This window comes from Astyanax mexicanus, chromosome 18 (genome assembly GCF_023375975.1).
Source record: "Astyanax mexicanus isolate ESR-SI-001 chromosome 18, AstMex3_surface, whole genome shotgun sequence".
Lineage (NCBI taxonomy): Eukaryota > Metazoa > Chordata > Actinopteri > Characiformes > Acestrorhamphidae > Astyanax > Astyanax mexicanus.
This window is the reverse complement of record NC_064425.1, coordinates 5480482-5494623: the sequence shown is the minus strand read 5'-3', so window position 1 is coordinate 5494623 and position 14142 is coordinate 5480482. Positions and strand designations below refer to the sequence as shown.

Genomic DNA, 14142 nt, shown 5'->3' with positions numbered 1-14142 from the left:
GTTTATTCCAAGGTGTTGTGGAGGAGCGTGACTGAACTCTCTAATGGGCGTGTCCTCCAATCCCAGCTCACCATCAGTGTGTAGTCTTGCCCACTTGGGCTTCCTTCTATAGGGTGTATGATTATATTTTATATAATGGTTGTTTGCCTAGCTGATGTGTTGTTGGCTATTAGAGCAAGTCACCATTTTCTACACTGTTAAGTGTGACAAAGTGCTGGTAATGCACTGAGAACTGCAATGCAGGATTAAAGTTGCCAAATAATTAACAAAAATACACTGGTTAAGTACGAAATTGTTTTTGTAATCAGTAATGATGCTTTTTGCTGTCATTTTTACTCCTAAATGTTCCAGGGTTTTAAAATATTACAATGTTTTTAATAATATTATTTTAATAACCCATATTTTTGCATTATTTGTTAACACTGTGAAGGAGTTTATGGTAAAATTAACTCTAGCAGCTGAGAGCTGTATTTTACTCTAGATGGGATAACAGTTCAGATTTAACTCCTGAACAGAGTTTAAAGGCCAAAAACTCCCATAAAAGAGTTACTTTAACTCTGTCACCCATATACACTTAAAATGAGTTGATATCAACTCTCAGGGAGTTTATTCCAAAAAAAAGGTGTCCTCCTTTTCAGAAACCCAAATCTGGTCACCTTACCTTTATCATCCATTTTGCTATTTTACTATTCTGAGTAAACTTTAGAGATGATTAATCAGAATATTCCAGTACATTAGCAGTTTCACAAACACTCAAACGAGTCCGTCTGGCATTAACGATCATTCCACGCTCAATATGACTGAAATTATGGCTTTCTCTCCATCTGATGGTTGATTATGGATATTAACTGATGCTGCTGCCTCATTTTTGCATTTTTTGCCACATGTTTGGCATATTAGACAACTGCACACGTAAGCAGATGTACAGGTGTTCCTAATATATGCAGTGTTAGGAGTTTACCAAGAAATCAGAAAGCAAATGTGTTCTTTTTTGTTCAACAGCTTTTACTGGCAAATATCACATTTAGATTATTGACCACATGATTAACTGTTTGTTTGGCTTTATATTGTCTAAAGTTGTATAGCTTTAACTGGCAAAACACACAAGTAAAATAAACAATATTTTGGCCTGACTTATTTTGAACTGTTTTTAAATTTATATAAAATAAATACAGTACATCAACACATACTAGAAATATTATAACACTACAAGTTATAATAAAAGCCTACAAACCAATGTAATATTGTAATATAATGTAAAAAATAAGATCAACTGTCTAATAGTTTAGAATTTAATAAGCTGCTTGGCTGGCCATTTTTTTTCTTGTATTCATTAACCCACATCTAAATTTTTAATAAGCTAATGATGACAGATGAACAGCAGTATGCAGACATGTCTAATGGCCAATAGTGAAGTACTACTTGTAAAATTCCTGAAAGAGAAAAGGAGATTCTGTGCATTTAAAAATCTTAAAAAATTAGTATTTCACTACACATTGGATAACCAATGTTTTAACTCAATTTTACCAGTTGAGGCCCCTGAGTTTTGACAAGGCCAGGCTTATACAGCTCTGGAAATAAAAAAACAAGAGAGCACTTAAAAATTTTGAGTTTCTTTGATTTTACCAAATTGAAAACCTCTGGAATATAATAAAGGAAGATGGATGATCACAAGCCATCAAACCAAACTGAACTGCTTGAATTTTTTGCACCAGGAGTAAAGCAGCATAAAGTTATCCAAAAGCAGTGTGTAAGACTGGTGGAGGAGAACATGATGCCAAGATGCATGAAAACTGTGACTAATAAACAGAATGTGAATAACTTTAAAATAGATTTAAATAGATATTGATTTCTGAACTTTATGAATATGAACTTGTTTTCTTTGCGTTATTGCATTATGTCTGAAAGCTCAGCATCTTTTTTGTTATTCCAGCCATTTCTCATTTTCTGCAAATAAATGCTCCAAATGACAATATTTCCATTCCTAATTAGGGAGAACATGTCTATAAATAGCAAAATAATTGGTCTGTTAATTTTTTACAGAGCTGTATATCCTAAATCCTGAAAATGAATGCTGACACTCCTCCTAGTGGTCACATGACTGAATTAATTAAGGTAAATTGTAACCAGTGCTTGAAATGGAAAAAAAAGTTGGTTCTAAAACTGATTTGTGTTAGCATCTGCATTTAGGTGTTTTAGGTGGAGTCAGTTTATCTCTCTCTCTCTCTCTCTCTCTCTCTCTCTCTCTCTTTTTCCCTGGGTACCAAACCTATTTGAGATCCAGTCCAGTGTCTACCCAGACAATTGTCCCCACACATGGACGTCTGCCATGGTAGTAATGGGACCAAGATTTTGATTTTAATCAACTCTTTCTAAGAAGCTTATTAAAAAACACTGTTTGCATCCCATAACGCTAGAATCAGCTCTGTGTGCCGCCATCACTGTACTGATAACTGTACTGTCACCCAGTCTGAAGTGTGTTTGGACAAACTGTTTAAACTTCTGGATCTTAGAAAGCTGCAGGAGAACAGAGGTGTGCTATTCATCAAAGGTAGGTACTTTTTATCTTGTTTTACTACAACAAAAGTCCATTTTACACCAGAGTTCTTCTTTCAGGTGGTCTATAATGATGGGGCCTATTTAGAAAGCACAGCTGGGTCCAGGTACCAATCAAATATTAGCCCACTTAGAGCCCATGCCCACCTGGATCTCACCTGGAACCTACCTAACCCACGTTCCACCCACGTAGGCCAAATTAGGAGCACATTAGCTTAGAAGGGGAATGGACTGGAACAGATGTTTTAAACAGTTTATTAACAATTTATTAACAACATTTACATACCATTACAGGTCTGTGTACTCACTGTAAAGTCACTGTACGCTAAAGAGTTAAATATAGGAGTAGGAGTGCCGATACTGTGATTGTAAACACACTATATGTAGTCAATGTAATGGAGTCTTAATGGCTAACAGAATGAATGAAGTCATGCAGCCAATCTTTACAGCCCTGTAAGCTTTAATAGCCCAATAATAATGATAATAACACATGCATATACACTATAAGAGCTGATATAAACACAGTGATGTTCTCAAAATCAATAGTCTACATTAACAGCCGTCTAGCCGTGCAATCTGCAACAGACGCATTAGACCTTCTTCGTTAATGCGTTCCTTCTATCCTGCGAGTTGCTGTTTCAACAGAACCGGGACAAAATGCACGGGAGCTCGTCTCAATCAAAAGGCTTTTAGATGAGAGCAAAACAGAAGTTCAGACCATTTTGTAAGGAATAATCATGCATTCAGCAAGATGCTCTACCAATACATGTCCATCAACATTATTAATTTCTCTTGACTACCGCACTAAAGCCACTACAGCTACTGAAGCTCCTAAAGCTACTAAAGCAGTTGTGTCTGCTTCTTTCACTGAATACAGTTTATTGAATTACAATATTCAAGGCCTTCAGGCTCTCTGTTGTGGAGAATTGTTTAAAAGCTGGATCCGCAGAGACCAATCAACAGCCAAAAACACATAAAAGCAACATTGGAGTGAATGAAGGATACAAATTTGATAAAAGTGCGGATGAATCACTGAGTACAACCATAAAAAGAGGCTATTTTAAACCACCTCTGGCTTTGCATCCTGAGTTGAAAACTCAGCTAATTCATGAGCCACATCTGTTTTGAAGCTCCTGCTTTTACATCATTTATATTCCCCACTTACTCAAGTGTTCCCATTATCGTGGCAGCAAACTGTAAGAAATTAACAGTAATATTTGCAAAACCCTACCAGCATTTTTTTTTTCAACAACACAGTGAAAAAATGACAGTTTACATGTGAGAGAATAAAAAAAAACTTTTTTTTTTTCGCAAAGTTTACAGCACATGTTGATATTATAAACTGCCCATACCTTTTTTATGAGTATTATATAGTCTTATGACAGACCACATAACCTTCTATAGGAAAAGTTAATGCAAAACTATGCACAGACAGCAGGGTGAAAGCCCAGGTTCCCTCCTCAACCTGCACTCAAGCAAGTCCCCCATCACGGACGTCAGACGACAGATGGCGATCAGTGGAACCACCTGAGTTTGCGGTAAAAGGTCACAGCCATCAGGGCAGCGACGGTGCCCACCACAACCAGAACAGCCACAGCAACGCTCAGACCCACTGAGGAACCTTTATTTGCAGCCTTGGCCTGGGTGGTCACTGCAGCACACACACACTTCTGTTACTCAGACTGCTCAAATAGTCATTACTGGTTAAATATGTATGCAAATTAAATGATGCTAAATAAAAAAAGTCAACTTACCTGTATTGGAGGCCATGGCTGAAAAAAATAATAAGAAAGAAATAATAAGTTTAAACAGATTGTCCTTTACATTTTTTTCTAATTCATTGCACTGCTGGAAAAAAGTGAACCATTTTGTTGATGCTTGAAAAAAACAGCTAAACCATCAAACCCAAAAATATAAAATATAACCAAAATACCATTTATGCTGATTAACCAGATTATCAACCAGTCTTCAGCAGGGTAATAAATGTAAGTTTAAAAGCCGAACATTTATCCCAGATAAGTAGTATCTGCCAAGATAAGTAGAAAATCACAGCAGTACTGGAGTTTTTTTGTTTGACATTTTCTCACCAACCCACTCATTAGGACTCCCCCTAATACTAGTGGTGCCCCAACACACCAGGACGGTGAAGACTTACACATGCCTCCTCTGATACATGTGAAGTCAGACTCCGCCTCTTTTTGAGCTGCTGCTGATGCAGCATTTCCGAGCAGCATCACAGCGCTAACGCTCGGAGAAAAACGCAGCGACTCGGTTCTGATACATCAGCTCACAGACGCAGCCTTGTGCAGATCAACATCACCCTGGGAGTGATGAAGGGAAAGACTGCCATCTAGCGCAGTGTAGTGATGACGTTCTCTAACAAAGTCAAGAAGGCAACAATACGTCCTGATGTTGAAAGGTATGAACATCTCACTGCTGGATATAAGTGTTTAACAGTGCTGTCATCGGATATTAACATTTTCACACAGTAAAATAGAAGGCTGGATTCTCTCTCACAAGTTTCAGGTCGCAATTGGAAGTGGCAGGATCTTCCTTGCAGCCTGTCTTTAGAATCCCAGCTAACAATTTTTGCATAGTTGAACGTTGTAATGTTTTTTAAACGTTGAAGTAAATTTTTTTAGAAACTTCAGTCTATTAAGTTTTCTAGGTATTCTTAAGCCATATTCAGACAGGATTAGTTTCTTAAGGGGTCCTGGGGTCATTTTCTTTTTTTTAGGGGTCCTCTGTGATTTTATTCCCATCTGGAACGACCATGTACATGTTTTTCTCAGACGTCATCTGAGAAAATTACAGGCTGAATTATCTACTGTTTTTCTCTGAACTCTGTGGTCCTCCGGACATTTTAGTCCCGTCCGGACGCACATCTCCAAGTTTCATCATCCGCGTTTAATAAAAAAGCTATTTGACCACTGCTGCGCACCGTAATTACACTTTGGGTGCACGTTTCCACGGAGATCCACGTAAACACAACAGCGACTGGAAATGGAGGAGCTACTGAACATGATGTCATGTGACAGAGAAAGCCAAAAAACTCACTGGTCATTATTATGTCACACGTTTTCAGAATGTTCTTGGAACATTATTTTTGTAACATTACAGGCTAACCTTTTCAAAACGTTGAAAACGTTCTTGTTCTGTTGTCTGTTAGCTAGGATGCTGCGTTTTTTTTTACTTTACTTTACATACATATCTTTATATTGCTAGTTTGGTCGATGCTTGCATGAAAACACATGGCGCAAATTCTTTTCAAGCTGTGGACAGATCTGCTGAGATTGGAGGGGGGGGGGTGTGTGGGTGAGGGGTGATATAACTTTAATGTATCTATGTTTGATTTTGTAAGGGGAGCAAAATAAGAACACTAGAAGATTTCAGAGCTGAGCAGCCCACAAAACCCTGTCTCGGCTTGTCTGATTTCACCGTTTGTGGTTTTCTAGGCACTCCACATGCCCAAATGTATCTCCAAATGCACTGAAAAAACATCATTTTTCACAATATGTTTCCTTATGAGACCACTGTGTAATGAATTACTGTAAGTATTTGGCAAGTAGTGTTCTGAGGGACATAAGAGGTCATTACATGTTAACTACATTAGCTTTAGCATTAGCTTTATAGGTCCAGTGCTAGACTGTTGAAGCTACACTTGAGGGGAAAGAATTGTGCAGATCTGACTTTTGGTTGAACAGTTGCTTCAACATGTAGAAAAAAAAGAATATACGTACAATTGTCCTCCTGAGTCACAATGGGCACTGAAGTGATGAGCGCAGAGATACTGTCCTTAATTATAGTCGTCTCAGCCTCTCTTCTCTTCCTCCTGCACTGCCCCACCTGCATATATATATATAAATATTTATATACAAATGTTTATGTCTATTAAGGCATACATATTAAATAATCAGCTAGCATAAGGGCATAAGGAGACAGTCAGAATGAAACAGGATCTTCTAAAATTTGATATAAAGAATTATTTGAAGATATAATAAAATGTGACTATTACCACAGTGCAAGACCAAAACATAAGTATTTAAAACAGCAGTTTATTGTGGTGTAATAAAATACTGATATCATATTATAAAATTTTGTTCAAAAGAAGCATTTTTATTTTTAATGTTTTTTTATATTGCACATATAATGTCTGATTTTGTTTAATACATGATTTTTTTGTTAATTGTGATGTACTTATTTATTATTTTATTATTTTAAGTTTTATTGCTTGATTTTTATTAGTATTTTTGTCACGCCCTCGCTCTGTTTCCCTGTGTTTCCGCGTTTCCCAGTGTGTTTCCCCAGTTATTTTCTGTCACGTGTCTGTAATTTGTAACTCCGCCCCTCGTTACCTATCTCCCCAGGTGTTCTTTGTTTCCTGTTTGTATAAATAGTCCACTTTTGTCTGTGTTTATTCATCGGTCTTTGCACCTTCCTCCGTTGTTTGTCTTTCCATGTTACCTTGTATTTTGCCCTAGTTTATTGCACCTCTTTTATCTGTTTATCTCTGTTTATTTCTTGTTTATCTCTCGTTTATATCTGGGTTTATTTCCTAGTCTTGTTTAGTTTATAATTTGTCTAGTTTAGTTCATTGTGGTTTTCTCTGTTTGTTTATATTTGCTTATTTTCTCGCTTACTCCCTGTTTGTTTGTTTGTTTGTTTATTTGTTATTATATTATTAAAGTACCCGCTTTTACATCCGCCTCCCGTTATATTTTTATCCTTAATAATTAGTATCTTTATTAACAATTAAATTATATATAACAATTAATCATTATTATTATATTTCACAATCATCTTAAAAAAGATATTATATATTATTATATATATAGATTATAATAGACTGTACATTTTTTTTTAGATTTTTAGATTTAACTCATGGTCTTCTTTTAACGTCTTAAATTTATACCTGCTGTTATCAAGCCCTTCTGCTGTATTATTTATAACTACACTGTAAAATAAGTAAGATTTTTAATTTATGGGCATAATTTCTGTGTTAATAAATAAACTGCCTGAACAGAAATAGAAACTGTGACAGCACACACACAGTTTCACTGTACCTTAAACTGGTTGCAGTTGGTGCGTTCACACAGCCTGGTGATGCAGTGCAGGTAGTAGGTGGAGACGGTCTGGTTCTGCTGCTCGGTGAATCTGAAGGCCGGGAAGCTGAAGCGAGCTCTTTGCGTGTCTCCGTTTTCATACATGGTAGTAAAGCGGTCCTTTGAGCACCTGAGGAGAAGAAGAACGTGCAAATCCATAAGGTCCAGGTTCATACAAGCCACAGGTCTGATTCAGAAAAATTGGGCGGGAAATTTTACAGACTTTTCATTGACTTACGAGACAAAAAGATTGAAAACGGTGGAGTTGGAGGGCAGAGGAGAGACGGAGGCATAGCACTGGTCCAGCATAACATTATATCTGTGGAGGAAGAAGAAAAGTTTTAAATCATCAATCAATCATGTGTGTTTAATGAGCAGGGTTGTATGAGTGCTGGGCGTACCTATAGGAATGGACTCTGACGATTGACTGTTGTCTAGGTTCATTTAAGTCAGTAGCGCACCTGTGTTTTACACTGCTAAAATATATCTCACTTCCAGACCACCACACCCATCAGTGTAGATTTATTTCTAAACTTCAAAGCTATTTTAACAGTGTGGGAGCAATGCATAAAAGTAGACTGTTGACGAGGTGCAAGATAGCAATGAGCATCACAACGTGCCTTGCAGGGTGTCAATAGGGCCCTTGGTCTTTTTTTTTTTTAGCTAATCTGATCATGTGTGCATGGTGACTCGGTTCTGATACATCAGCTCACAGACGTCTTGTGCGGATCGACATCACCCTTTGGAGTGATGAGGGGAGAGAGCCTCATCTACTGTACCCACCCACATAGAACAAGGCCAATTGTGCTCTCTCAGGGCTCCGGCAGCTGATGGCAAGCTGCATGAACAGGATTCTTTGTTGAAAGGGGTGGTTTTGACAGTTTGGGGGCGGGGTCAGGGTCACCTTCCTTTAGGAAACGCTATTAGCTGATATATCCAGGGTTCAGGGTTCATAAAGGTTTTTAACCTATTAATTTACATGCCTTTTTCAGGACTTTCCCATTTTGCTAGTATTGACCCACGCCCTTGATTGGGCAGAGAAGAAGAAAGAGGGGGAGCGAACTCAGAGTATTTGGGATGGAGTTCGGGGCAGCTTCGCTGTAAAGCGTGAAGCCGAAGCCCCCCCTCTCATGAAGAGAAACATGAGAAGAGAATAAAATTAAAGAAGGAGGAAGATGGGGAGGAGGTGGGTGCGAGGTTTGTTCAATGAGTAGGTAGAGAGGAAGTGACTGTTTAAATAGGGATGGAAGTGGGAGGAGTGAGGGCGTGGCTCACTCCCAAAACTTAGTTATGACACATAACTCCACGTGTTTAAAGCAAATTTTCATTCCCATACGATTTTTAAAATTTCAGTACAGAAAAAAAACATTTTTTAAGCAACGTTGGTACATAATCTTCAATAATATCAATAATAAAATGTGTGTCAGTTCCTGAGAGCTCCATTGTTTTGGGCTAAATTACTGAATGAACTCTGAGCTGAACAGCTTTTTCAGTCAATAAATGGAAACACACATTGGTAGATTGCAAATTTCCATGACTTTACAGAAACTTTCTGGGTATTTTTATATTTGCAAACCTTATCCATGCCTGGAAATTGCTATTTTCAAATATTTATGTTTTTTTCAGGTTTGTCATGACTGTATGAACTCTGAGGGTTTGTGATGGACTGCCTACTACCAACAGCAGGAGGAGGGTGAATCCATACTTCAGCGCTGTGGAATGAGCCTCTTTCCGGTGCAGGTATTAGTTCGTTTCTCCAGTGCAACTTCTACTGACAGACAATGCGTGTTGCTTCTTAAGACACAGCAGAAGTAAATAAAAAACGTACTGTGCTGTCAGGTTCGCAGCGATGACCTGAACATATATAGTAGTTCTCATTTCAATTCCCAGAGGAGGGATTATCAGCGGAGAAGTGTAGTTCCTATCCTGTAAAAAAAAGGTCAAAACATTTTGAGTAGTAAAGGATTATGGCAAGACATAAGACATATAGTGGGTTTAATGAGAAACTTGACCTTTTTCCAGAACTTCTGAGTCTTCTTACCTTGAAGAGCTGCATGCTCAGAGTGCTGATGAACGTACCGTTTTTGTCCTTTACTGCAATGGAGGAGGACGACCTGCAGAAGGAAGCAGAGAGCTGGTCTCAGACTATTAAGATGCTGTACTGCAGACGAACCTCTGACCAGGCTGCTCTCATTACACATGACTCTTATTACAGATTACAGATTGAACAGAGTGACCAACCAATAGCTGGTCGATAAACTGAGCTCTCTGTTTATTGACCAAAGTTAATGGCTGCATACAAGAATTCTAAATATGTAAAAAAATATATATGTCTTCAGGCGATATGAATTATTTCAGGCTGATAAACAGCTCTATGAAAAAAAAAATAATAAGTAACCACTTAAAATTATGTGTTTCTTTGATTTTATCAAATTGAAAACCTCTGGAATATAATTAAAAGGACGATGGATGAGCACAAGCCATCAAACCAAGCTGATTTGCTTGAATTTTTGCACCAGGAGGCAAAAGGCATAAAAGTTATCCAAAAGTAGTGTGCAAGACTGGTGGAGGAGAACATGCCAGAGGAGAGCATGCATGAAAATTATAATTAAAAACCAGGGTTATTCCACTAAATATTGATTTCTGAACTCTTAAAATGTTATGAATATGAAGTTGTATTGTGTGTTGTTTGCATTATTTGAGGTCTGAAAGCTCTGCATCTTTTTTGTTATTTCAGCCATTTCTCATTTTCTGCAAATAAATGCTCTAAATAACAATATTTTTATTTTGAATTTGGGAGAAATGTTGTCTGTAGTTTATAGAATAAAACAGCAATGTTCATTTTACTCAAACATAAACCTATAAATAGAAAAATCAGACAAACTGATTGTGAAACTGAAGTGGTCTCTTATTTTTTTCTAGAGCTGTATACTGACATGGCAAAAGTAATGGGATATCAGGATGTATAATTTGACCATCAGCATCTGGCTAAAATTGTCAGTGTGAACAGACAAGTAAATGTATTAGATTGATTAGCCCTTATTGGACATGCCAAAAGTCATGGGACATGATGCTAAGCACTTTGTATATAAACTTATTGTCTTAATTCATTAACTTAGACCTATTATTACCCAGTGCAAATCCAGTTAAGGCAGAAATGTTTGATTTACATTAAACAACAGCAACAAAAACAAAAACAAACTTACACATCAACGACTGTGTTGTTGATGAGGTACTCCAGCGGATAAGCACATGAGTAGAAGTAGGACAGCTCAGCATTGTAAGTCACGGTTCCCATTGTGGGGTCGAAGGAGCGGACCACCCCACTCACGTTCACCGTCTGGATGTTAGAGAAGTCTGAGAAGATGCCTGTGCCTGGAGCGCTGGTGGTCTTTAAAAAAATGATAAAAACACATACAAAGTCATTTTTATATCTTTTCATATCTTTCCAATGATTAACCCAAAGACCTTCTGTATTAAATAAAAGACAAAACTGCTGACATCCCACTTTTCACGTGATTTCTGTGACTCTACTGCATATTGATAGCTTATTAGGAGCTCTTCAATATCATAAATCATATACTGTAAAGTATAAAATATCAGGAAATTGTTCTAACAGACTATCTCAAGCATTTTTAGGAAGTGATTAAGAGTGACAGAACAAGTGTGTGAAAGACATAGTGAGAGGATTACATAGAGGGCAATGCATCCTGATTGGTCGGTTTGTTGTGCTCAGTAGACCTATCAGTGAGCTCTGTGGGTGAGATTAGAGTTAAACCACTCTTTTTCTAGGGTTTCTGTTCAGTTTAGTTCTCAAGTTTTATATGAACAGGCACTTCTCCAGCCGGTATTGCTAATGGTGGAAAAATTACAAGTAATTAATATGATAATTGTTGAGGTGAGTTTATTTGTAGAGCTGATCTTTTATGAAAAATTAGTCTCTCAATTTTTGTCAATTTTTAATTTATTACATAATTCAAACAGAGAAACTGTCTCTTACATTGTGCCCAAATTTCTCAATGAACGGACAAAAAGAAATACTTAAAAATGACCTGAAATAAACTATTTTTACATTGACTTCTATTTAAAGTTTTATTAAGTTTATTGAAGTTTTTTTCTAAACTTTCTTTCTCTGTGAAGTTGCTGTTTTGGAGATACTTGTTTTTCTTCGGACAATGACAATATACACTAGTCGCTAGCTGTGCTGCTCTATTGATGACCTTTAGAATGAGTGAGGTTAAACTCCCACTGGGAGTTTATATATGTATATATATATATATATATACATATATAAATACGAAAAAAATGCAAATGTATCATAATTGAGAAAATAATGGAAAGGACTGTTTACTGGAACATGGGGACATCAAAATATATTTCACATGAAAGAAAAGTAGGAAAGTAAAGAAACACTGCCTCTAAGGCAAACATATTGCGAATAACACAAACTTAACATATTACTAATTAACTGTAATTAAATGTGTATATATATATATATATATATATATATATATATATATATATATATATATATATATATATATATATATATATATATATATATATATATATATATACATAAATATCTAAGTTGGTCTTTGCTGGTCAAGTTGGTTAAAAAAATTGGTGATGTCTGTCTTGTTATATTAACTCTTTATTTCTGTATGACCAGCATAGCATGTGTTTTAGTAGACTGGTTGAGTACAGACCAGCTACACCAGTTAAACTCTAAATACTCTATATGATGGTAAAATGCTTAAAAAGCTTAAACTAAATAAAGATACATATAGATATCCTCCAAACAAGCAAAACTCAAATTGGACAAAAACCTTGCATTTTGAACATGGTAACATTTTTAACTTTCTTAATGTTCACTGTAAGACAATGCAAGTAAAATATATAATATATATATTTTTTTAAATATATATATTTTATATTTTTTAAGATTTCTATGTTCTTTTTACGTTACAATCTTTGTATCTTTTTAGGGTACAATATAAAGAATTTTAATCCAGACACCCTTTACGTCAAGAAGTCAAAAACGTTAAAAATTAAGATACAAGGTTTTTGCCTTGAAATCCCATTCCCTTTCTTTTTCAACAGTATTTTTTTTTTATTCTATAAACAAAATGATTCAAAATTCTTACAGGACTGTATTCATTTTGATTAAACAATAAGAACTAAGAACATAAATAAGACAACAGTCCTAAACTCCTAAAAAAATATTTATAAAAGGAGACAAAAGAAAAGGAAAAGTGTTCTCTTTCATTTTCAACAGTATTTGAAAAGTCCATTTGAGACCCATCACATCTACAGACTATAGAGAAAAAGAAGGAGCTGTAGCGCCCTCCCCTGGAGAGATAAGCTGATTATTATAATGAAGCTTTGACCTTTTCACCACTCACCACAAAGATGCTGCCACAGGAATCAGCCTCTCTGAGTGGGAAAGTGAAGCGGACGACCGGAGGAGTGACAGAGGTGTTCAGCCGCCCCTGACAGTTGGGATTATTCCCCATTTGGTTGAGAATCAGCAGGCTCTCATTGTATCCAGTATAAATGACAGGACATACCAAGATGGACAACTCAATAAACTGGGTCCCACAGACCACGGAAATGTCTGTGTACGCTGTGACGGTACAAAGCAAAACACACTCCAATTAGAAGCTCTTTCCACTAGAAAATTGGGATGAAATTAAAGAAAATCCGCAGCACATTACCTGGACGTCTGGCATTGCTGCCACATTCTTCCAGAGTGAGGGCCTGGAAGCCTGGAAGGAGCACTCCAAGTAGAAGAAGGCTGAAGACAAACATCTCAGCTACTAGCTACTGTCCCTACATCAATATCAGTACAGAAGAAAAGCTTAAGGCCTCTGAGAAATTCCGACAGTGCTTTCTTTTAATCCCTGAACGATGATCCTATCCTGTCTGACCTGGGCAAAGAGTCGCATTAAGCCTGGATCCCCACATCCTGTTTTTTATATATGTGGTCCTCCCAAAAAAACAGCGTACTCTGTCTCCAGCCTCTCGCTCTCGGCATTGGTCAGAAACAAGGTCGTTGTCATTTTACAAGGTTGCTTGGGTTGCCTGTGAACAATTCCCTTCGGATAAGATGCCACCAACTTACCCACAGGCAAGCAAACGTAATGTGTAAGGTTACAACTCCACGCACTTTCTTCAAAGAAGGGCCAGAAACAATGACCAGAGTCTTTGTCGCAGTGTGTACACAGCCTTTACTTTTAGCATGCTAATGTGTAATTTAATAAACTAGGTACATGCTCTTTTAGGAACACACACAATGCAACACCCCGTTCACAGGTGCAGCAGGAATAATACACTAACCTTGATTTTAATGCCTTAGTTGTGTTTAAGCACAGGGTGGTCGTCAGTATATACGGGCTAAGATAGAAATGTGCTTAAATATAAAAAAATAATGCAAAAATTACAAATTGGAACCCTTTTCCTGGGCATTTAAGCACAATGTATT

The 14142-nt window shown here is 36.9% G+C and overlaps 1 protein-coding gene across 1 annotated transcript; it reads right to left on the bottom strand.

The window, feature by feature from the left end:
* Window positions 1-2819: 2819 nt before the first annotated feature.
* On the bottom strand, window positions 2820-13605 carry si:ch211-229d2.5 (zona pellucida-like domain-containing protein 1). Its single transcript, XM_022674647.2, has 10 exons — window positions 13376-13605; window positions 13064-13284; window positions 10865-11049; window positions 9700-9772; window positions 9487-9584; window positions 7897-7977; window positions 7620-7788; window positions 6297-6402; window positions 4311-4328; window positions 2820-4207 (listed from the first exon to the last, which is right to left on the bottom strand). Exons 1-10 carry the CDS (start codon window positions 13467-13469, stop codon window positions 4071-4073), a joined length of 1182 nt encoding a protein of 393 aa, XP_022530368.2. The 5' UTR covers window positions 13470-13605; the 3' UTR covers window positions 2820-4070.
* Between the last annotated feature and the right edge of the window lie 537 nt (window positions 13606-14142).